The following is a 24,532-nucleotide window of genomic DNA, read 5'->3' on the forward strand; positions in this document are numbered from 1 at the left end:
CCCTCCTCAGCGTGGAGGGCGGGGCAGGAGACTGGCTGGATCTTACCAGGAGAAAAGCAGGGGGAGGGGCTGGTTTTGCTGAATCATTAGACTAAGGAGACCCCGGCTGAGAATGCAGTGACCACATTTCAGTTCAGCGTTGGAGATGTGACACAACACATGTACAATCACCTTCCTCTAAAGCATCTAAATCCCATGGGCACAACTCTCCAGTGCACAGCCTGTGAGCTTCACAGTGAATACATCCTGCAGGAAACCCTCTATCCCCAGCAGAGTGGCGCAGCGGAAGCGTGCTGGGCCCATAACCCAGAGGTTGATGGATCGAAACCATCCTCTGCTAGCTTGGGTTTTATTACAACCCTGGAAATAATTCAGCCTGACTTCATTTGTTCCACATAGAAAAGAAGAACAAATTTTCTCCCTGTTTACTCTTCCACAGCGATTAAAGGAAGGAATAAAGCCCTAGCAGAGCCTTATCCCATAGAGTCCACTCCTGTAAGGTGAGAGATGTGCTATGACTCCAATCACATGGTTTCTTCTGCAGCAGGGTCTTTTTTTTCCTGGAGGAGCAGTACAGCTCCTGAGCAGAGGCAGCCTCATTAATACTCTGCAACTAAAACAAGCCATCTGAAAGATTCAAATCTTACTCCTTTGGAAATTCTGCACTACTGCACAAGCACAGAATTCATGTCCCCCACAGAATTATTTGTTTCCCTGCAGAAAAAATGACTTTCTTATGGGGAAGCAAAGGGAAGCCACAAGAGTGGTCATGCACCCCTCCCCAACTACACAGGCATGTCATTTTGGACCCTGGAGTAGGCAGCAGAGAGGTGGAGCCTCACCATTGAGTTCTTGTTCTGGGGGAGGGGGCTGCAGGGTGATCTTCCATCTCCATGCATCCAGTAGCCTGTGCTTCCCACTGCCATACTGGAGCCTCCACATTTATTTATTGACAAATAAAATGTGCAGAATTTTAAAATATTCTGCACAGAATTTTAATTTTATTTTATTTTATTTTTGGTGCAGAAACCCCTCAGGAGTAAAACCTACTCAGCAAACTCGGCTGCCCTATGAATAGATCCTGCAAGTATCACACCATGCACCAGAAGTGTGCTGGGTCCATAACCCAGAGGTTGATGGATCAAAACCATTCTCTACTCAATTGTGTTTTATTACTTACAGCCCCCTGGAAATAATTCAGCCGGCCTCTATTTGCTCCGCATAGAAAAGAGGAGCAAATTCTCTCGCTGTTTACCCTTCCACAGCAATTAAAGGAAGGAATAACCCCCCAGCAGAACCCTACCCCACAGGCTCCACAGGGTTCCCCCCCAGCAGTGGCCAGAGTGGCAGTGGGTCCCTAGGGCTTCCCCCTCCCCAGTGGCACAGTGGGCTCTTTGGGGCTTCCCCCTCCCCACCTAGCAGGTGGTGTTGTGGGCCCCCTGGGCTTCCAACCCCCCAAGATTCAATCAGGGGTATTTATGGTATAGGTTGGGGGCCATGATTTTTTGTTTCTTGCCCATGAGCTGTCCATGACTTTTACTAAAAATACCTGTGATTAAATTGTAGCCTTAGCTATGACTCCAGTCACATGGTTTCTTCTGCGGCAGGGTCTTTTTTCCTGGAAGAGCAGTGTGGTATTTCCTGGATGTGATGAAGTGGGGGATTTTCTTGTTTTTTCCAATGGTTTGCATGCAGGGAGTTAGGACTCAGTTTCCCTGAGTGTTACTGGTTTAACGAGGTGATGGGAGAGGGAGTTTGTCGTTACAGAGGACCAGCGAGGGAACTTGGGACCCCAGCCAATGGCCTGGAGAATGAATACCCCAGCGACTGGTGACCTGGTGACCCAGAGGCCCAGCTCAGGAGTTGCACCCAGTTCTAGTCAGTGGGAGGACAATGGGCTGCAAAGAGAGGACCCCAGTAACCTAACCAGCTGGTTCAAGCCAGAGGGGGCCAGAGGACAGAAGAGAGGCCTAGGCAACCCTGTTTACCTGGAGAGAAGACAATGGACAGAGGCAGGGCTTGGGGCTAGTGATATCAGATGCCCTGCTGGGAAGCAGGGGGAGCTCTGGGCTAGAGAGGGAGAGCAGGTAGAGCCCACCTGGATACAGGGGAGACTTGGATATGCTGTGCTGAGGGAGGCCAGGCCTGAGGGCCCAGAGAGTTTCCTATGCTGTGTTCAAATGCTCGATAAACCCTTCAGTTTTATGCTGGCTGAGTGTCACTGCAGTCTGGAGAACAGGGTTGTATTATTCCCTTTGGGAGAGGAGGCCCTGGGGTTCAGAGCGAGTGGACTCCCTGAGGGGGCCCAGGGCGAGAAACAGGTGTGCTAAGGCTCAGAGAGGTGCGGCTGCAGGAGGTGGAGGGGCTTAATCCCCTGAGAGAGTGGACCCCTGAGAAGGGCTGTCTCACTCAAGGGGGTTCCCCCACGGACCGCATGGGGCCAAGAGTGGGAATGATCTGTGAGTCCGTGACAGTGACCCCTTGCACAAAGCAAGCCTCTGAGTGTGACCCCCCTTATCAATTCAAAACACATTTCTTCTATTTAACCTGATTTTAAATGCTTAATTTATTCTTTAAAATGAATTTACCTTTTCTTACCACTTTTAAATTAAGCCTAAAACACACTTTAATTGGATTACTGTTATAAGCAGAAAATATTTTTTTTAATAGTTACTGTTTAATACTGGGGATGCAAAGACATTTGTCAATATCACTTTTCACAGCAGACTTCGTGCTCCATTGCCACCCTCACTTCTGCGCTGCTGCTGCCTGCAGAGCTGGGTGCGCTTGTGACCCCGACATAACTGAGGACAGTAACCCCCAGTCTGAGAACTCCTGGGCTGCCCCCTCTGGCTTGATCTCTTTCCCGTTCCCGGGCGGGGGGGGGAGGACTCCTGGAGCTGGATCGGCCCCTCCTGAGGGGAGCCAGAGGTGGGGGGCGGGAGGCCAGCAGCGCTGGAAGCCACAGACGCAGGGGAGCAGAGATGGGCTGAGGAGGAGCCGCTTGTGCAGAGTCACTTCCCTGCCCGCCCCCAGCGCTCCCTCCCCGCGCTCTCTCTCCATTCCCTGGGGGGCCCGGCTCAGCAGAGCCCCGGGCTGTCCTGGGGGACGAGTCCCAGCCACCGCAGACAGCCCCGGCGAGCGCGGCAGCCCGGGTGGGGTTTGCAGGGCACAGGAAGGGGCTGGAGCAGCTGGGAGCGGTGGGTGCCGGGAGGAAGGAGGCAGGAGCCGGGAGAACAAAGAACCGAGAGCATCAGACCCCGCGCAGCTCCTGAAAGACCAGACGCTGCTGCCTCCATCGTGACCTGGGAGCTGAGCAGCTGCTGCTTCCCCAGCGGGGTCTGTGCTGGGGAGAGCCCGTCATTAACCCCTCCGTGCCCGGCCGGGGGGGACCTTCTCCGGCTAGAAACCGCCCCAGACTCTGCTGACGGCAACTCCCGACCTGAGACTCCAGGTGACTGAGACCCTGGGGCTGGGCAGGTACCTGACTGCACAGTGCCCCCCCCCCATCTCTGCTCCCCGGGTGTGCGGGGCCCAGAGCTGCTGCCATCATTAAGGCCAGAAGGGATCCTTCTATCAGCGAGTCTGACCTGCTCCCACTGGCTCTCTGTGGTGTCCAGTAACTTGTGTGGATAAAGCAGGTCTCTCTGACTGGTACCGCCTTCCCCGCACGTGCAGAGCGGGGCCAGCCACGGGAGAGAGAAAGCCACCGAGAATGGGATGGTGACCACATCTCCCATCCAGGGGGGTAGGGTGCTAGTAAAGAGGAGGGCATCAGGAGAAATAAGGGGAGGCAGGTTCCCAGATTTCAGACTCCCCCAGGCACACTCACTGCAACATCCCTGCACAGGGTCACTTTCCTGTGAACAAGGTGAGGAGCAGAGAGGGGAAAAAACAGCCCCTGACTCTCCCTGTTTCCCCTGCTGCAGGAGTGTACTGCCCTGGGGACAGTGCCAGGGGGAATCCCCCCAAAGGGGCTCCTTTGGTTCTGGACTTTTCCAGTATTTGGTTCAGACTCTGTTCCTTGGAGGGTTTGAACATGTCTCTGTGGGTTTAGGGACAGGGAAAAGAAATGGCTGCAGTGGAGCCAGCTCAGTTAGGGGTTATTGGGGGTTGCTGGTGGGTTCCTGCTGGAGGGAAAGGGGCAGTAAATACTGAAGAGGTGGCAACTTCTGTGGAGATAGCCCTGGAGGGGGCAGGGAATACCCCAGGTGAAGAAAGGGAGGGGGATAGAGTGTGACAAACCTCTTGGGACTTGTTTAACCTGGGCCTAGATTCTAGGAACAAGCGCTTGGGTGTTGGGGGAGAAAATTCCCTAATTTGTGAAACAGGAAACAGACAAACCAACCCCCTGGGCAGGGCGGGGAAAACTGACCAGAATTCCAGTGTTGAACCCTCCACCTTCTAGCCAGAGACTGGTGTGACATGGAAAGGGGGCATCTACCAGTGAGGTGTAGGGAGGATGCCCCGTCTCCTCACATCCAGCTGTTGGCAGTGGGGAGGGTATTGGGACTGTATTAGCCTCTGGCTAGTAAGTGTGTGATAGATCTGCTGGGAGAAACAAGTGGCTCTCTCTTTGTTCTCTCACCCTGATGCCTCCTGGCTGCTCTCAGCAGTGTGGGGATAGAACTCTGCTGACTGTCTCTCTCTGAGTATCCATTTGATTGGCTCCTCTCCCCCATGAATAGTGGGGCTGTGAGTGAGGAAGCAGGTACTGAGTGTTGGACTCTTACTCTTTCAGGGGCTGGTGACCTTCGAGGAGGTGGCTGTGTATTTCACCAGGGAAGAGTGGGCTCTGCTGGACCCCACTCAGACAGCAATCTGCAGAGAAGTCATGCAGGAGAACTGTGAGAATGTGACCTCACTGGGTAAGGATTCCTGTCCCCTCGGTTCTTGGAAGGAGAAATGAAAAGTTAAGATTCACGCCACACCCACAATGCCACCTCTGCTCTGCCCTGTCTCAGCATCATCCCGACATGGAATCATAGAACTGGAAGGGACCTCGAGAGGTCATCTAGACTAGTCCCCTGCACTCAAGGCAGGACTAAGTATTATCTAGACCATCCCTGACAGGTATTTGTCCAGCCTGCTCTTAAAAATCCCTAATGATGGATATTCCACAACCTCTCTAGGCAATTTATTCCAGTGCTTAACCACCCTGACAGTTAGGAAGTTTTCCTAATATCCAACCTAAACCGCCCTTGCTGCAACTTAAGCCCATTGTTTCTTGTCCTATCCTCAGAGGTTAAGAAGAACAATTTTTCTCCCTCTTCCTTGTAATAAGCTTTTATGTATGTGGAAACTGTGATCATGTCCCCTCTTAATCTTCTCTTCTCCAGACTAAACAAACCCAATTTTTTCAATCTTCCCTCCTAGGTCATGTTTTCTAGATCTTTAATCATTTTTGTTGCTCTTCTCTGGACTTTCTCCAAGTTGTCCATATCTTTCCTGAAATGTGGCGCCCAGAACTGGACACAGTACTCCAGTTGTGGCCTAATCAGTGAGGAGTAGAGTGGAAGAATTAGTTCTCGTGTCTTGCTTACAGTACTCCTGCTAATACATCCCAGAATGATGTTTCCTTTTTTTGCAACAATGTTACACTATTGACTCCTATTTAGCTTGTGATCCACTATGACCCCCAGAACCCTTTCAGCAGTACTCCTTCCTAGGCAGTCATTTCCCATTTTGTATGTGTGCAACTGATTGTTTCTTCCTAAGTTTGTCCTTTGCATTTGTCCTTATTGAATTTCATCCTATTTACTTCAAACCATTTCTCCAGTTCGTCCAGATCATTTTGAATTTTAATCCTATCCTCCAAAGCACTTGCAACCTCTCCCAACCTGGTATCATCCACAAACTTTATAAGTGTACTCTCCATGCCATTATCTAAATCATTGATGAAGATATTGAACAGAACTGGACCCAGAACTGATCCTTAGAATCATAGAATATTAAGGTTGGAAGGGACCTCAGGAGGTCATCTAGTCCAACCCACTGCTCAAAGCAGGACCAATTCCCAGACAGAGTTTTGCCCCAGATCCCTAAGTGGCCCCCTCAAGGATTGAACTTACAACCCTGGGTTTAGTAGGCCAATGCTCAAACCACTGAGCTATCCCTCCTTGTGGGACCCCACTCATTATGCTCTTCCAGTATGACTGTGAACCACTGATAACTACTCTCTGGGAATGATATTCCAACCAGTTATGCTCCCACCTTATAGTAGTTCCATGCCAGTGACACACATACTAGCCCTTCTCCTCCCCTGTTACAGAATGCTCTGGGAACAGAGCAGTACAGCACAAAGTCTAACAACTTCTCTTTGTTAAGATAATATTTGGGTTCATCTCCATCATAGCAAACAGAAGCTTCCTCCCCCTGGCCTGCACTCGAGTACTGAACCTCCTGCACGCAAACCATCTGAGACTTGCAAAGTGTTACCACCCCTTTGCCCTCAACCTGAGTTTTCCTTTTCAGTCACTGCCTTCACTTACCCCTCACTAAGCCTCACAGATCACTAGAACATATGCCACCAGACTGCTGACAATCCCCATGGCAAGAACACACCCTTGGGCACCTTTACTGACAAAGCCTACAACACTCAGCACGGAAATGAGGCAGAATTGTCCCCCCAAGTTTCACATGAACCTCTCTTCATAGCACAGTAACTGCTCTGCCAAGCTGCTCCAACCAATCCCTCCATCATCCAGTTACAGCTACAGCTGACCCAGTGCACACAGCTGGAGGGCATGCGGATAAATGCTGGGATTCCCATCTGTGAACACAAGCTCCTTGTTAGCCTCATGAAAGACTGAGGCAAAGTATTTGTTTAGATATTGGGCCATGCGTAAATTGTCCTTAACCTCCACTCCATCCTTAGTGTTTAGCGGTCCCACTTCTTTCTTTCTTTGTTTTCTTATTTATATGGCTATAGAACCTTTTACTATTGGTTTTAATTCCCTTTGCAAAGTCCAACTCTACATGGCTTTTGGCCTTTCTCACTTTATCCCTACATATTCTGACCTCAATAAGGTAGCTTACCTTGCTGGTCCCTCCCATCTTCCACTCCTTGTAGGCTTTCTGCTTTTTCTTAATCACCTCTCTGAGATGCTTGCTCATCCAGCTTGGTCTACAACTCCTGCCTATGAGTTTTTCCCCCTTTCTTGGGATGCAGGCTTCTGATAGTTTCTGCAACCTTGACTTGATTTAAATCCAGGCCTCCTCCACCTTTAAATCCACAAATTCTTCAGCCCAATCCACTTCCCTAACTAATTCCTTAATTTTTTAAAGTTAGCCCTTTTGAAATCAAGAACCCTAGTCACAGATCTATTTTTGTTTATCCTTCCATTTAGTTTGAACTGAATTAGCTCATGATCACTCGAACCAAGGTTGTCCCCTACAACCATTTCTTTTATGAGGTCCTCACTACTCACCAAAACCAAATCTAAAATGGCATTCCCTCTTGTTGGTTCAGCAACTACTTGGTGAAGGAATCCATCAGCTATTGCATCCAGGAAAATCTGAGCCCTATTATTACTACTTGCACTTGTCCTCCAGTCTATAGCTGGGAAGTTAAAGTCTCCCATGACCACACAATTCCCATTAGTATTTATTTCATTAAAAACATTAAAGAGGTCTCTATCCATATCCAACTTGGATCCTGGGGTCTATAGCACACCACAAGCACTATCCCAGGGAGGCTCTAGTAGCTTTCTTCTGCAGTGTGATTTTTGCCCAGACAGACTCTGTCTTATCCATTCCATCACTTTTTATTTCTTTACAGTCTACCTCATCATTGATATACAATGCTACTCCACCACCTTTGCCTTTATTTCTATCTTTCCTAAACAGCACATACCCTTCAATACCTGTACTCCAGTCATGACTACTATTCCACCATGTTTCTCTTATCCCTATAATATCCGGTTTCACTTCCTGCACCAATAGCTCTAGTTCCTCCATTTTGTTACCTAGGCTCCTCGCATTAGTGTACAAACATCTTAATTTCTGCTGTTTGGCTTCTCTCACATTGTTTACCCGATTAGGCCCAGACATTCTACCACCAGTATCACCTATTAGACTGGTATCTACACTACCCTTCCGCCTTATGTCCATTCTCCTACCCATGGCTGTATCCTTTCTTACTTCATTTTCTTCCCTGTCAATGTTAAAATCCAGCGTGGAGATTACCTGGACATCTCCCACCATCTCCCCCAAATTTCTAGTTTAAAGCTCTCTTAATCAGTTGCGCCAGCCTCCATCCTAGAAATCTATTTCCCTCCCTACTCAGGTGAAGTCCATCCCAAGAGAACAGTCCTCTGTCCATGAATGCTTCCCAGTGGCCATGTATCCGAAAGCCCTCCTTATAGCACCACTGCCTGAGCCATTTGTTGATCATCATAATCTTGTCACACTTTTGTTGCCCTTCTCTAGGAACAGGCAGAATCCCACTGAAGATCACCTGAGCCTGGATTTCCTTAAGCGTCTTCCCCAGTCTGGCATAGTCTCCTTTGATACGTTCCAGTGAGAATCTAGCCATATCATTTGTTCCCACATGAAGGAAAATCAGTGGATTGTTTCACACTCCCGTTAGGATCCTCTTCAGCCTCAGGTCCACATCCCATATCTTAACACCCGGCAGACAGCACACCCTTCTGTTCTCTGGATCAGCTCTGGTTACAGGCCTGTCTATCCTTCTCAGTAAGGAGTCCCCAATCACGTAGACCTGCCTTTTCCTGGTGATGGTGCGATTCTCCGGTCTATCCCCTATTCTCTCCGGCTGCAAGTCCTCTCGATTCCTATTGTCCCTTGCAAACCTCCGCAACCCATCCTGTATCCTCCTGGGGCTTATATTTGGTGTTGTTATCTCCATTGACTCTTCCCCTCTTCCTATAGGACTAGCTGCTCTTCTCAGCTTCCTTGCCTTCTCACCTTCAGCAACCACCTGCTGTGCCCCTTCTTCATTTTCCAACTCTGCAAACCTGTTTCTGAGCTCTATTTCTCCTTCATTAGCCCATCTTTTCCTCTGCCTGGTTCTCTTAGTTGCATGCTTCCACTGTCCACTTTCCTCACCCAGCAGTCTCCCCTCAGAGTTCTTTGGTCCTGCTTCCATCTGCAAGTCTGAGCTTTTCCCTTTAGCCTCCTCATGTCTTTGCTCCATCATCTGCTTGAACCCTCTTCTAAACTCAACCAGAGTTTCCACCTGCATCTCCAATCCTCAGATCTTTTCTTCCATCAGCTCTATCAGGCGGCACTTCATGCAGACGAAACTCTTTGCAGGTACCCCATCCAGGATCATGTACATGCCGCAGCTTCCACATCCAGTCATCTTCATTGTGTCGTCCACTGCTTGGGTCATTACCACTGCTGCCTCTGTATGTGTCTATAATTGAGCTTTTGCCAGCAGAGCTATGTTGGATGGTGTGCGTGTGTGCGCATGCGTTTGTGCACTTTTTCACAGCCTTAAACAACAGAACTGGACTGGCAAAGCTTTTAAGAGCAAACCAGGTCAGAGTCTGCATGTGGATTTTAGAGCCCTTGAAAATATGCCTCTTGACCCAGAAATGTTGGTATCAGAGGGCAAAACTTTCAAGAGGATCTCCTGCAGGATGCAAGAAAAATGCACAACACACATTGTCTGAAAGGTATCAGTGGTAGGGGTCTCACTCAAACGCATGGGTGACGCTCAGGTTCAAAGGCCGCAGCATGTTCTCTAGATCCAATGAATCACAGTGAGGTTAGATTGCTGGAAAGCCTCTGGCTGTTAACAAGAGCCTTAGGCCTGGCCTACACTACAGAGTTAGGTCAACATAAGGCAGCTTACGTTGACCCAACTCTGTAAGCATCTACACTAAAATGTAGTTCTCACCAATGTTACTTGCCCATTACACTAACTTAATAACTCCACCTCCATGAGAGGCATAGTGCTTACGTCTGTGTAGTTAGATCGACGCAGTGTCAGTGTAGATGCCGCATTGCTTACGTCGACTGCTGCTGCCTTTCAGAAACTGTCCCACAATGCCCCACGCTGGCAGTTAAATTGGTGCAGTGGCTCCTGGTGAGAACACACATTACCGACACGAGGAGTGTAGAGCGCACATGTAAAATCAATTCAATAACTGTGGTGGCTGTATGTTGACTAAATTCTGTAGGGTCGACTTGCCCTTAGTCTTGCTGCATTTCATGTGCCTTTCAGGATCTCTGACTCTACCTTTTTCCTTGTGCAATCTGAAATTCCAACCTCTGCAGTTATTAGCTTTTTCTATACTGCATCCCCAAGGAGGCACTGGGTGCCATGTACCAGCAGAGATAAATGCCAAGGGACATAAGAACAGCCGTACTGGGTCAGACCAAAGGTCCATCTAGCCCAGTATCCTGTCTACCGACAGTGGCCAGTGCCAAGTGCTCCAGAGGGAGTGAACCTAACAGGTAACGATCAAGTGATCTCTCTCCTGCCATCCATCTCCACCCTCTGACAAACAGAGGCTAGGGACACCATTTCTTACCCATCCTGGCTAATAGCCATTAATGGACTTAACCTTCATGAATTTATCCAGTTCTCTTTTAAACACCGTTATAGTCCTAGCCTTCACAACCTCCTCAGGTAAGGAGTTACACAAGTTGACTGTGCACTGTGTGAAGAAGAACTTCCTTTTATTTGTTTTAAACCTGCTGCCTGTTAATTTCATTTGGTGACCCCTAGTTCTTGTATTATCAGAATACGTAAATAACTTTTCCTTATCTACTTTCTCCACATCACTCCTGATTTTATATACCTCTATCATATCCCCCCTTAGTCTCCCCTTTTCCAAGCTGAAGAGTCCTAGTCTCTTTAATCTCTCCTCATATGGGACCCGTTCCAAACCCCTAATCATTTTAGTTGCCCTTCTCTGAACCTTTTCTAGTGCCAGTCTATCTTTTTTGAGATGAGGAGACCACATCTGTTCACAGTATTCAAGATGTGGGTGTACCATCGATTTTTATAAGGGCAATAATTTATTCTCCTTCTTATTCTCTATCCCCTTTTTAATGATTCCTAACATCCTGTTTGCTTTTTTGACCACCGTGGATATCTTGTGAGAACTATCCATAATGACTCCAAGATCTTTTTACTGATTCGTTGTAGCTAAATTAGCCCCCATCATATTGTATATATAGTTGGGGTTATTTTTTCCAATGTGCATTACTTTACATTTATCCACATTAAATTTCATTTGCCATTTTGTTGCCCAATCACTTAGTTTTGTGAGATCTTTTAAAAATTCTTCACAGTCTGCTTTGGTCTTAACTATCTTGAGCAGTTTAGTATCATCTGCAAACTTTGCCACCTCACTTTTTACCCCTTTCTCCAGATCATTTATGAATAAGTTGAATAGGATTGGTCCTAGGACTGACCCTTGGGAAACACCACTAGTTACCCCTCTCCATTCTGAGAATCTACCCTTAATTCCTACCCTTTCTTCCCTGTCTTTTAACTAGTTCTCAATCCATGAAAGGACCTTCCCTTTTATCCCATGACAACTCAATTTACATAAGAGCCTTTGGTGAGGGACCTTGTCAAAGGCTTTCTGGAAATTTAAGTACACTATGTCCACTGGATCCCCCTTGTCCACATGTTTGTTGACCCCTTCAAAGAACTGTAATAGATTAGTAAGACACAATTTCCCTTTACAGAAACCATGTTGACTTTTGCCCAACAATGTATGTTCTTCTATGTGTCTGACAATTTTATTCTTTACTATTGTTTCGACTAATTTGCCCGGTACTGACTTTAGACTTACCAGTCTGTAATTGCCAGGATCACCTCTAGAGCCCTTTTTAAATATTTGCGTTACATTAGCTAACTTCCAGTCGTTGGGTACAGAAGCTGATTTAAAGGATAGGTTACAAACCATAGTTAATAGTTCCCCAACTTCACATTTGAGTTCCTTCAGAACTCTTGGGTGAATGCCATCTGGTCCTGGTGACTTGTTAATGTTAAGTTTATCAATTAATTCCAAAACCTTCTCTAGTGATACTGCAATCTGTGTCAGGACTAAATCGAGAGTTGCCTCTCCTCTTGTGGGTTCCCGTACCATCTGCTCCAAGTATCATTTAAAGTATCGAGAAATTTTGTCTCTTCATTTCATCCTGAGGTGACATGTTCCCAGTCAATATGGGGATAATTGAAATCCCCCACTATTATTGAGTTCTTAATTTTGATAGCCTCTCTAATTTCCCTTAGCATTTCATCATCACTATCACCGTCCTGGTCCGGTGGTCGATAATAGATCCCTGATGTTATATTCTTATTAGAGCATGAAATTACTATCCATAGAGATTCTATGGAACATGTGGATTCACTTAAGATTTTTACTTCCTTTGATTCTACATTTTCTTTCACATATAGTGCCCCTCCTTCCCCTCCCCTCCAGGTACGACCTGTTCTGTCCTTCCAATATATTTTGTACCCCAGAATGATTGTGTCCCATTGATTGTCCTCAGTCCACCAGGTTTCTGTGATGCTTATTATATCAATATCCTCCTTTATCATGAGGCACTCTAGTTCACCCATCTTGTTATTTAGCTAGCATTTGTGTACAAGCACTTTAAAAACTTGTCACTGTTTATTTGTCTGCCCTTTTCTGATGTGTCCGATTCTTTATGTGAATGTTTCTCGTCTGATCTGACCCGTACATTATCCTTTTCCATCCTCTGCTCCTGACTAGAACCTAGAGCAGGGGTTGGCAACCTATGGCATGCGTGCCAATTCGGCACACAAGCTGATTTTGAGTGGCACGCAGCTCCCTGACGTGGTCCTGGCCCTCAGCCACACTGCTCTCCCCTGCTGGGGCAGGAGGCAGAAGCTTGGTTCTGCAACAGCCAAGCTTTCCCCCTCCCCCACTTCTTCCCCCAGTGTGGTGCTTTCCTGCCCCTCCTCCTCTCCGTCCCTGCGTCAATCAGCTGATGGCCCTAGCGAGGGGGAGGGGGAAGAGCGGCAGCGTGCACACAGCTCCGTAGAGGATGCAGAGAGAGGTAGGGACGGAGCCTGGGGAAGGAGGTGGAACAGGGCATATCCCTTCCAGCCCCCTGCCATGAGCCGCTCAGGGCAGGGGTCTGGGAGCACCCCCACGAGCTGAGCACCCCAGCCTTCTGCCCTGCACCCCCCATACCCCCAGCCCTCTGCCCTGAGCCTTGAAACCCCCCACACCCCCAGCTCTCTGCCCTGAAGCCCCCCACCCCAACACACACCCAGCCTTCTGCCCTGCACCCCCACAGCCGCATTCCTCTGCCCTGAACCCTCCCACACACACATTCAGCCTTCTGCCCTGCACCCCCGTACCCCCAGCCCTCTGCCCTGACCCTTGAACCCCTCCCCACACCCAGCCTTCTGCCCTGATCCCCCTGCACCCCAACACACACCCGGCCTTCTGCCCTGCACCCCCCACAGCCCCCATCCTTCTGACCTGACCCTTGAACCCCCCCACACTCCTAGCCCTCTGCCCTGACCCTTGAACCACCCCACACACCCAGTCTTCTGCCCTATACCCCCCACACACCCCAGCCCTCTGCCCTGATCCCCCCCACACACACACACACACCAGCCTTCTGGCCTGAACCCTCTCCCTCAGTCCTCTGCCCTGACCCCTGAAACCCCCCCCCCCCCCCCGCCCAGGTCTGGGGTCCTGGCCATAGGCCCTGCTCAGCCCGCTGCCGGCCTAGGTGAACAGAACCCCAGGCTGGCAGTGAGCTGAGCAGGCTGGTGGCGTAAGATCAGCATTTTAATTTAATTTTAAATGACACTTCTTAAACATTTTGAAAACCTTGATTACTTTACATACAATAGTCTAGTTATATAATATAGACTTATAGAAAGAGACCTTCTAAAAATGTTAAAATGTATTACCGGCACGTGAAACCTTAAATTAGAGTGAATAAATGAAGACTCAGCACACCACTTCTGAAAGATTGCCTACCCCTGACCTAGAGAATCTCTATCAATAGACTCTCCTCTAAGAGAAGTCTCTGTCTGATCCACATGCTCCTCTGCAGCAGTTGGCTTTCCCCCATCTCCTAGTTTAAAAACTGCTCTGCAACCTTTTTAATGTTAAGTGCCAGCAGTCTGGTTTCACTTTGGTTTAGGTGGAGCCCATCCTTCCTGTATAGGCTCCCCCCATTCCAGAAGTTTCCCCAGTTCCTAATGAATGTAAACCCCTCCTCTCTACACCATCGTCTCATCCACGCACTGAGACTCTGAAGCTCTGCCTGCCTACCTGGCCCTGCACGTGGAACTGGGAGCGTTTCTGAGAATGCCACCATAGAGGTCCTGGATTTCAGTCTCTTCTCTAGCAGCCTAAATTTGGCCTCCAGGACGTCTCTCCTACCCTTCCCTATGTCATTGGTACCTACATGTACCACGACCACCATCTCCTCCCCAGCACTACACATAAGTCTATCCAGATGCCTCGAGAGATCCGCAACCTTTGGACCAGGCAGGCAAGTCACCATACGGTTCTCCCATATGGTTATCACAAACCCAGCTATCTATGTTTCTAATGATCGAATCTCCCATTACTAACACCTGCCTTTTCCTAGTGACTGGAGTTCCCTCCCCCGGAGCGGTAACCTCAGTGCGAGAGGATACCCTAACATCATCTGGAAGGAGGGTCCCAACTATGGGAAGGTTTCCCTCTTCTCCCGTTGACTGCTCTGCTTCCCTGAGCCTTTCATCCTCCTCAACAGGAGGTGGGACAATTCTACAGACAGTCACTTACCCCAAGGGCGCTGTATTTGCTCCTCCTTCATCTGGAGAACTCCCTTGTGAAACTCCCTGTTGCCAGCCCCTGAGATCACTTAGTGGAGAATTACAACCACAGTTTCCACCCCAGGTTTGTGCAAGACCGTGTTTTAGGAGCCAGGTGATAATGTGAAAAGCTGCTTTGGGGAGGGCTCTATCTCAGGAAATGCTTCATCAAATCACCCCATATTTGGGCCACTAGCCCTACTCGGCATCCCTATGATAAGCAGCAAATTTCAAGAGATTCTTAGCAAACAAGGGGATGTTAGACCAATTAGAACAGCTGATCTTTATAGAGAATGTAATGTTGAACTTTAGCTATGGTAGAGCTGGTGGTCTGCTATAATAATTTCCCAAGTGCATAAAGGGTATGATAGTTGGGGGCGGGGAGGGCTCATTGGATAGGAGACAATGGGAGGTTCCTTCCTTGAGAGAAGGTGATGCGGGGTTGGTGCATGAAAATTACTGGGACAGGAATATGGGTCTTCAGAGTCCCAGAAGGGTGGCGGTTCTGTGCCACCACTGGGCAACCTTGGCAGAGCTACTGACAATGTACATCCTGGCAGACCAGTCACTGCAGGAAGTGTCGCCCACATAAGAGATGATTGGCAGCTCTTCCAGTGACCTCTGATCCAGGCTTCCTCTTAAAACCTGGAAATACTGGGAAGCCCTTTGTGCAGCAAGGCAGATCCCTGACCTATTGCTGAGAGAGACCACGCCTTGTTCCTGGTCCCTGCCTTGTTACTCTGCTCTATGCTTCCTGGTGTTTTGAGCTGGACCCTGGCATCTGATTTTGGCTTGACCACGTAGGCCTGACCACTTATGGTTCTCACCACTGGACTTCACTTTTCATGCCCTGGTTCCTGTTAGCTATAGACACGCTCCAACCTCTGAGCTCTCTGAATGTCTGCCTGGACTGTCCAGCTCCCTGGACGCTCATAGTGTTGACAGATTCGCTACTTCTGAAGAAGCAGTGCATCCCAGCTTACCAGTTACCACTCAGATCACGACGCCATTTAACTCAAGGCACTCAGATGTGTTTCTAGTGAAAATAAGTGAAAGTTTATTTAACCAAGGATAGAGATTCAAGTGGTAGCAAGTAGAAGTCTTGGAAACAAATGGTTACACATCAAGTAAAATCATAACACGCTTTCTAGAACCTAGACTTACCTACCTAACTAGATCCATTCACGTTATAGAGCAAAACCCTGCAAAGTCCCTCCGGCATTTTACAGCCAGGCTTAAGTGTGATCATTTTTGCGGATCGACTGCGGGTATAAATTTTGTATCTAGAGTCCTGAAAATCTGCAGATATCCATGGACCATTTTTGCGGATCGTGGATTGGATGTGGATATAAATTTTGTATCCATGCAGGGCTCTACCTGTCTTACTTTTGTCTATACCTACAACTTAAATCTATTTAATACACAATGATTACATTTGAAATAACATATGAGATGACCATAGCAATGATCAATGAATTATAAAATGAACTAATTGGCTCCATGAACCACGGAGACTCTTTCTTTTCCATCCCCACCTGCAAGAGCCGCAGTCTCTCTTCCCTGCATGTTCTTTGGATCTTCGAATTCCCCCCTGAAGTCACATGGCCTGATGCTTATTTTTCACATTCTCCTTTGGCAGAAGAATTTGTCTGTGGTTCCTGAACTATACCATCTAATTTGCCAGCTTTCTCCACACACAGTGTTTTTTATATTCCCTCCCTTTACACCTGACTCACTAGATTCCTTAATGCCGCAGTATGTGCTTTTCTGACATCTAATGCTGCTGAGATCCTGCATTCAGTGATGTCCCTGCCCTTCCTGTTCCTTACTCCACTGAACCCCACCAGCCCATGCTTACTGTTCCCAGTTCCCCAGGACTCTCTCATTGTCTCTGGACCTCGATGTCGGTTAGAAGCAGAGCCAGGGAGACTTGCCCTCTGTCTGGAGTCTTAAATACCTGGGACATGCAGTTCCATTCTCTGTATTTTAGGATCCTCTTTGATAATGAGTGTCTGGCTGTGTGTGTTCCCAGCAAAGATGGGAATAGTTAAATCCCTCATAAGCAGAGTGTTCTGCACCTTTGAGCACCTGGGGAGCTGGCCCTGAGATTTTATTGGTTTAAAATGGACTGGGATTAAACTAAGAGAATGTTTTTTGATGACAAATCGCCTATGAATTCCCCTGATCTCCCTTGTTTTCTTTCCCTTGAGCAGGGATTCCGGTTTCCAAACTTTATGTGATCTCCAAGCTGGAAGGAGGGGAAGAGCCATGGGTCCCAGATCTGCAGGGTTCAGAGGAAAGCGAGATCCTGAGAAGTCCCTGCACAGGTGAGGAAACATTAAACCAACTCAGAAACTGTAAGTGCCTGAGAGAAACAGCTGGGATTCACAAAAGACTTTGTGAGCTCTGTGAGCTCAGGGTTTTCCCCAGACTGACACCTTGGCAGGAGCTCCCTCCCTTCCTACTGAGTGTTTGGATGGGATGTGGACAGGGCTGGCCTTAGGGAAAATGGCACCCTGGGCAAACTTGCATTTTGGTGCCCCTGTCCCCCATGGGCTCCCCAGGCAACCCACCCTCCCTTTCCCCCTAACCTCTGCACTGTGCCCCCTTTCCCCAAATGCCTGCTCCCCCTCCTGCACCCGTAATCACTACATCCCCTTCACTCCTAACTTCTGCCCCCTCCTGTTGCACCCCAACACCTGCCCCTCCTGTGCCCCTAACCCCTGCACTGTGCCCCCTTCACCCCAGCCCCTGCACTCCACTCCTGTGCCCCAAACCCATGCTATGCTTCACTGCTACCCCCTGCGCCGCTCTCCTGAGCCCCTAACCACTGCACTGTGCCCCCTTCACTGCTACCCCCTGCGCCGCTCTCCTGAGCCCCTAACCCCTGCACTGTGTCCCCTTTGCCTCTAACCCCTGCATCCCCCTCCTGCACTCATGTGGGGAACCTGACCTGGATGCACAAAGAAGCTGGCATTGCTCCTTGCTCCCCCACTGGACTTCTGCTCCTCCAACCCACACAGCTCTAGGGGGCTGGGAGGGGGGGGGAGCAAGGATTGATGTCAGGGCTTCCTACATCCAGGTTCCTTTCCCTGTGGGCTGAGTAAGGGGAGGGCAGGACAGCAGTAGCTCTTGATACCTCAGCACAGTACAGGTGGGGAAGTGACTTGGATGCAGGGAGCCCTGGTGTGTGTGTTGGGGGGACTGTGTGAAGGAGTTCGTGTGTGTGCCTGAGTGAGTGAATGTGCTGTCTCTTTAAGAAAGCACTCCAGCTCAGGAGCATGAACTAGGCTTGTTCAGACACAAGCAGCTGCCAGCAGCAACAGCCCCAGAGAGGCAGCAGCACACACAGATTCCCCCTGTCCTGTCACCCCAGTGTAGTGGAAATCGGGTACATGGGTGAGAGGGAGGGGGACACTCCCCATCAATCCGCAACTCCCCACCCCCCCAGAGCAGTCAGGAGGACACTCCCAGTCTGGAGTGGCCAGGGGCCACTCCAGGGATGAATGGAGGGCGGAGGCATGGAGGGGACAGGAACAGCAGTGGCTGCACACATGGAGCAGGGCGGAGGAGGGGCCCCCTGCTCCAGATCAGTCACCTGGCTCCCACATCTGGTCGTCCAATGGCCCCCTGCAGCTCGGGTCTCTCCCACTCCCGCACGCTGCTGCTCACCTTCCTGCCGTGCCGGCTCTGTCAGCCCAGGAAGCCTCTCAGCAGCAGATCAGGTGGGAATCCAAACCCTGGGCATGGCATCCCCTTGGGTGGGGCACCCGTACGGCCCACCCTAAAGGCCGGTCCTGGATGTGGAGCAGAATTGATCCCCTCCACTCTCCCGTATGGGGAAGAGTTTGGGGGAATTCAGTCCCTGATTTTTTTATTTTCTGTCTCTCCAGCATTTACTTGGGTTTGCTCTCTGCCTAATTCTGAGATTTTTCTTCCATTCTAGCAGGTGATGGGGTAGTGAGGGAGAACGAGGAGCAGAATCCTCACCAGGAAGATGCTGAGCTAGCCGAAGCGCATGGGGCATTACTGCAAAGATCCAAAGGGAATGTGTCTAGGTGCCATGAGCCAGGAAAAGCTGGTGAAAGTTACCACAGACCAGAGATAGAGCAGGGAAACCAGTCAGTGGAGAAAGTGTATGAACCCTTTAATTATCAGGGAACTCACAAGGACCTCAAGGAAACTACATCCCAGGAGAAAATTCTCAGGGAAAAGAGAGAGAATACATGCAGCGAGTGTGGGAAAAACTTCAATTACCGCTCAGCCCTTATTCGACATGAGATAATCCACACGAAAGAGAGACCCTACAAATGCTGTGAATGTGGGAAAAGCTTCAATCATTCCTCAGCCCTTGTTAGACATCAGCGAATACACAGAGGAGACAGACCCTATGAATGCTGTGAGTGCAGGAAAAGTTTCACTCAGAGATATACCCTTATCTCTCATCAGAGAATCCACACAGGAGAGCGACCCTATGAATGTTGCAAGTGCGGGAAAAGCTTCGCTCAGAGATCAGCCCTTATCTCTCATCTGACAATCCACACGGGAGAGCGACCCTACGAATGCTGCGAGTGTGGTAAAAGCTTCACTCAGAGCTCAAACCTTACTACGCATCAGAGGATCCACACAGGAGAGAGACCCTATGAATGCAGTGAGTGCAGGAAAAGTTTCACTCACCTCTCCTCCCTTACCTCTCATCAGAGAGTCCACACGGGAGAGCGACCCTACAAATGTTGCGAGTGTGGGAAAAGCTTCACTCGGAGCTCAAACCTTACTACGCATCAGAGGATCCACACAGGAGAAAGACCCCATGAATGCAGTGAGTGCGGGAAAAGCTTCACTGACCTCTCCTCCCTTATCTCTCATCAGAGAGTCCACACGGGAGAGAAACCCTATGAATGTTGTGAGTGCGGGAAAGGCTTCTCTCAGAGTTCAGCCCTTATTACACATCACAGAATCCACACGGGAGAGAAACCCTATGAATGTAGTGAGTGTGCAAAAAGCTTCAGTCATAGCTCAGCCCTTATCTCTCATCAGAGAATCCACACAGGAGAGCGACCCTACAAATGTTGCGAGTGCAGGAAAAGCTTCACTCGGAGATCAGCCCTTACTACGCATCAGAGGATCCACACAGGATAGAGGCCCTATGAATGCACTGAGTGCAGGAAAAGTTTTACTGATATCTCCTCCCTTCTCTCATCAGAAAGTCCACACAGGAGAGAAACCCTATGAATGTTGTGAGTGTGGGAAGAGCTTCTCTCAGAGCTCAGGCCTTCTCTATCATCAGAGAATCCATAAAGGAGATAAACTCCATAAAAACATTCTCTAGACCTCTCAGAAGATTTTTTTTCTTTAATTATTTTCACAGTTCTCAGGTAGTGACCATTAAGGCTGTTTGCATCTTTTGCACACTGTAGTCTCTCAGCTCCCACACATGAGTTGTCCACTTTTGAAGCCTGCCCGTCTTTGGGGTTATCCTGTGGTCCTTTCTATCAACTCCATTGTCCTGCGAGTCATGGGAGTGTGTGTCCTTTCTACCAGGAATGTCCATCACCCCAGGTGGGGGAGATAAGGGGTGTCTTCAACCAGCTATGTCGAGGTAAAATCTACCTGGGCCTCATCACTGTGGTTTCCATGGAGTTAGCTAGCTTGAGTTCGCTTTCCTGATGTAAAAAGACAGCTATTCTTGCAGTAAAGACATGGGCCATGGATAGTGGGTGGGGTTATCTAGCACATTTCCTCCTGATCTGACCTAACCACCATCACATTTCCTTGTCTAAACAAACCTGGAGAATCACATTTATACTCTTCCTCCCAGTGCAAAGTTATTGTTAGAGACGTCAAGTTCCTCTTTGAGGACAGATTGTCTCATTCCCAGTTGTTCTCACATTACCCTGGATCATGCTGAACAGCAGTTATTTTGTTGACCATTTTTCTCATTTAAAATATATTTAAATATAGTGAAGAGCCAGAGCAGTGTCAGGGAAATAAGGGTCATTTCAGGCTCTGTGACACTGGAAGGAGATGCAGTGACTCAGACATTCCGTCCTTCCCCATCACCCCAGAACTGTTACCTTGTGTCTGAGCCATGCAGAGTTCACCCCTTCATATTCCTTCACTTCCCAAAGTGTCTGGTGAGGTAGTATTCTTAGCTATCTGTGCTTGGGAATGGTGCTTGGATGTCTTTGATCCTAAATCGGTCACTCTGGCAGGAGATGAAAGTGTCACAGACTTGAAAGGGGATTTCAAATGGATCCCAAGCACCGTTCAAATCCCCTTTTCCCTCTATTGGCAAAGCCACTTCTGGGAAGGTCGCCTGTTTCCCCCCCCCCCCCCCCATGAAGATGCTAAAACTTTTGTAAATAACACTAATGAGACAGCACTCAGTGAAGCAGGTTTTATGGGAGAATCTCTCATCCTGATTCTGAGTTATCAGATGTAACCTACTCTGGAATTTCCCTTAAATGAAAATAAAAGTATCTTCTACCTCTCTGTGATATTGGTTTTCTATCTTTCATGAAGGCTCCTTGGTCATATAACTGCATGTTAGTTTTGTTTGACAGAATGTAGCTCACATTTATTGGGAAATTTCAGACAAATGATCAGTTTCAGAGTAACAGCCGTGTTAGTCTGTATCCGCAAAAAGAAGAACAGGAGTACTTGTGGCACCTTAGAGACTAACAAATTTATTAGAGCATAAGCTTTCGTGGACTACAGCCCACTTCTTCGAAAGCTTATGCTCTAATAAATTTGTTAGTCTCTAAGGTGCCACAAGTACTCCTGTTCTTCTTTTTGCAGACAAATGATCATCATTCTTTACTTCAGGTTTGTTTTCCCCCCTAGCCCTGCATGGTGACATGGAGAAAATTCAAATGCAGTTCAGTCAACAGGAGAGAATACTCCAAGCTACTGGACATATTATCAAAGAAACAGTAGTGTTTAAATCTCCACTCTGAAAAGGTGAACAGCAGCAGACCCCAAACCGTATAATTGACTGAAGTAAGTGCACATGTTCACCGTGTGGTTCAATTGTTTAAGTCAATATTGTCTCAGATGATCCAGGGATAGAATTCCACAGCAAGTGACTTGGAACTAGGCAAAATGCCCAGGTATTTGGTTCCCAAGGTATTTGTGACCCAGTCCCTAAAGGAAATTACTCCTGAAGAGATCTCCTAGCTAATCCCAAAATTTGGGAAATGCTGTCTGTGATGGTGTGTATCAACCCTGCACTGGCACTGCTTGGGTTAACTGCACTGTGTGGGCTGAAGAGGCCATACCCCCTCACCCTTCCTAGGCATGGTCCGACTGGAGACAGAGTATAAAAGGGAGCAGCTCAGCTCAGCCTGGGCGGACTGAGGAGGAGAGCAAACCTATGTTGTGGGCTCCTGCCGGGAAGCTGCTAGACCCTCAGGCTGCAGAGACCCAGCCATGCTGAGGTCCCTGCAGATACCCACTTGACCGCCAAGGATGGCCAAGAAGAGACGCTAGATGCTGGGAGATTACCGATGCTGGAAGTAAGGGTGGGAAGTGACCCAGGGAACGGGGCTGTTGCAGTGAGAGATCAAGCCTGGACACAGGAGTATTGGCAAAAAGAAGAACAGGAGTACTTGTGGCACCTTAGAGACTAACAAATTTATTAGAGCATAAGCTTTCGTGGACTACAGCCCACTTCTTCGGATGCATATAGAATGGAACATATATTGAGGAGATATATATACACACATACAGAGAGCATAAACAGGTGGGAGTTGTCTTACCAACTCTGAGAGGCCAATTAATTAAGAGAAAAAAAACGTTTGAAGTGATAATCAAGCTAGCCCAGTACAGACAGTTTGATAAGAAGTGTGAGAATATTTACAAGGGGAGATAGATTCAATGTTTGTAATGGCTCAGCCATTCCCAGTCCTTATTCAAACCGGAGTTGATTGTGTGGTTCTTCAAAGCCCTGGGTCAGGATCTGGTTGAGTAGGGTGGTCCCAGGTGCCTCTACCCCACACTACACCCACCACTGGATCGTGTCACCACCTGAAGACAAGCTGTCTTGACCCAGGGGACAGATTTCTTCTCCTCCCAAACCCCTGCCTTCTTCCTTACGTGGCCACACACCCTGCAACAGGATGTATCAACCCCATGACACTGTCCATAATGATGTAGATGTGGAGGAAACAGAAGTGGTGTTTTTGTTGAACTCACCATTTGTGGGTGCTATAACTGTGTGTAAGATGAAATCAGTGTTGAGTGTGAGATGGCTGCAGAAAAATAGCTATTTTTAAATAGGAACCTCATCTCTGTTGTTTTACAGAGATTCTAATCCAGAACTGTATCTAATCCAGGGGTGCGCAAACAACGGCCCAGGGGCCGCATCCGGCCCTTCTGACATTTTAATCCAGCCCTTGAGCTCCCACTGGGGAGCAGGCTCTAGGGCTTGCCACATTCCAACACTCCAGCCGGGGAGCGGGGTCGGGGGCTTGCCCTGCTCCGCATGTGCTGTGGCTCCGCGCAGCTCTTGGAAGCACTGGCATGTCCCCCCTCCAGCTCCTACACATAGGGGCAGCCAGGGGGCTCTACACGCTGTCCCCACCCCAAGCATCGCCTCCACAGTGCCCATTGTCCGGGACCTGCGTCCAATGGGAGTTGCCTGGCCATGCCTCTGTGTAGGAGCCGGAGCAGGGATATGCCGCTGCTTCCAGGAGCTGTTTGAGGTAAGCGACAACCGGAGCCTGACCCCCTCCCATGCCCCACCCCTGATCCCCCTCGCACCCTCCAAACCCCTCAGTTCCAGCCCGGAGCACCCTTCTGCACCCCCAACCCCTCATCCCTAGCCCCACCCCAATCCCTTGTCCAAGCCCGGAGCCCTCTCCCACACCCTGAACTCATTTCTGGCTCCATCCCAGAGCCCACAACCCCAGCCAGAGCCCTCACCCCCTCCCATACCCCAACCCCAATTTTGTGAACATTCATGGCCCGCCATACAATTTCCATACCCAGATGTGGCCCTCTGGCCAAAAAATTTGCCCACCCCGATCTAATCCCTAACCACAACTGTACTCAAGGGTTCACTGGTGGAAAGAGGGATTAAAAGAAAACTACCATATATGAGAAGATTCTTTAATCATTGAGGATTTATTATTACCAATGAAAATGAAATTAAACATGAAGTTACTCTTTAACGAAGAAGAGGCTTAATTATGTGATCAACTGAATTATACTGGAAAAATAAAACTTGTATTGTTTTTCTTTTAGTTAGTAATATAGGAAATGTGGCTAATCCTGAAAAGCTTCTTTGATGCAACTTACCCCCTTTGGCCTAAAATGTCCTGATGTAAAACCTCCAAAGGTTGGGGTGAGAGAATGTGTGTGAGAAATAGAGTAGAGGAGAAAACTTACCTAGTAGAGATTTGAATGATTTGTATTTCAAATGGAACTTATTTTGATTAGCTTCAAAGTCAATTTCTATGTAGGTATGTTAGCAAAAAGAAGAAGGTCAGAGAAAGTGTGGGCCCCTTACTGAATGGGGGAGGCAACCTAGTGACAGATGATGTGGATAAAGCTGAAGTACTCAATGCTTTTTTTGCCTCGGTCTTCACAGACAAGGTCAGCTCCTAGACTGCTGCACTGGGCAACACAGTATGGAGAGAAGGTGAGCAGCCCTCAATGGTGAAAGAACAAGTTAAGGACTATTTAGAAAAGCTGGGCATGCACAAGTCCTTGGTTCCGGATCTAATGCATCTGAGGGTCCTGAGGTAATTGGCT

General features: G+C 48.6%; 2 protein-coding genes and 1 non-coding gene across 4 annotated transcripts in view; 2 read left to right on the forward strand and 1 right to left on the reverse strand.

The window, feature by feature from the left end:
* Window positions 1-24,532, reverse strand: part of LOC128823020 (zinc finger protein 883-like) — a 341,706-nt gene that overhangs the window by 177,128 nt on the left and 140,046 nt on the right. The window lies entirely within an intron of this gene.
* Window positions 269-340, forward strand: TRNAM-CAU (transfer RNA methionine (anticodon CAU)). Its single transcript has one exon. It is a non-coding gene; the product is annotated as a tRNA-Met (tRNA).
* On the forward strand, window positions 2,907-21,276 carry LOC128823050 (zinc finger protein 135-like). The gene is made up of 4 exons (XM_054005093.1): window positions 2,907-3,454; window positions 4,742-4,868; window positions 16,993-17,106; window positions 18,726-21,276. Exons 2-4 carry the CDS (start codon window positions 4,835-4,837, stop codon window positions 19,916-19,918), a joined length of 1,341 nt encoding a protein of 446 aa, XP_053861068.1. The 5' UTR covers window positions 2,907-3,454; window positions 4,742-4,834; the 3' UTR covers window positions 19,919-21,276.

The sequence above is a fragment of the Malaclemys terrapin genome, chromosome 15 (genome assembly GCF_027887155.1).
Source record: "Malaclemys terrapin pileata isolate rMalTer1 chromosome 15, rMalTer1.hap1, whole genome shotgun sequence".
NCBI lineage: Eukaryota > Metazoa > Chordata > Testudines > Emydidae > Malaclemys > Malaclemys terrapin.

Coding starts and splice junctions, on each gene's coding strand:
- LOC128823050 (XM_054005093.1), top strand. CDS start 4,835: ATGCAGGAGAACTGTGAGAATGTGACCTCACTGG. Junction 4,869..16,992: donor TGAGAATGTGACCTCACTGG/GTAAGGATTCCT, acceptor TCCCTTGAGCAG/GGATTCCGGTTTCCAAACTT. Junction 17,107..18,725: donor CCTGAGAAGTCCCTGCACAG/GTGAGGAAACAT, acceptor CTTCCATTCTAG/CAGGTGATGGGGTAGTGAGG.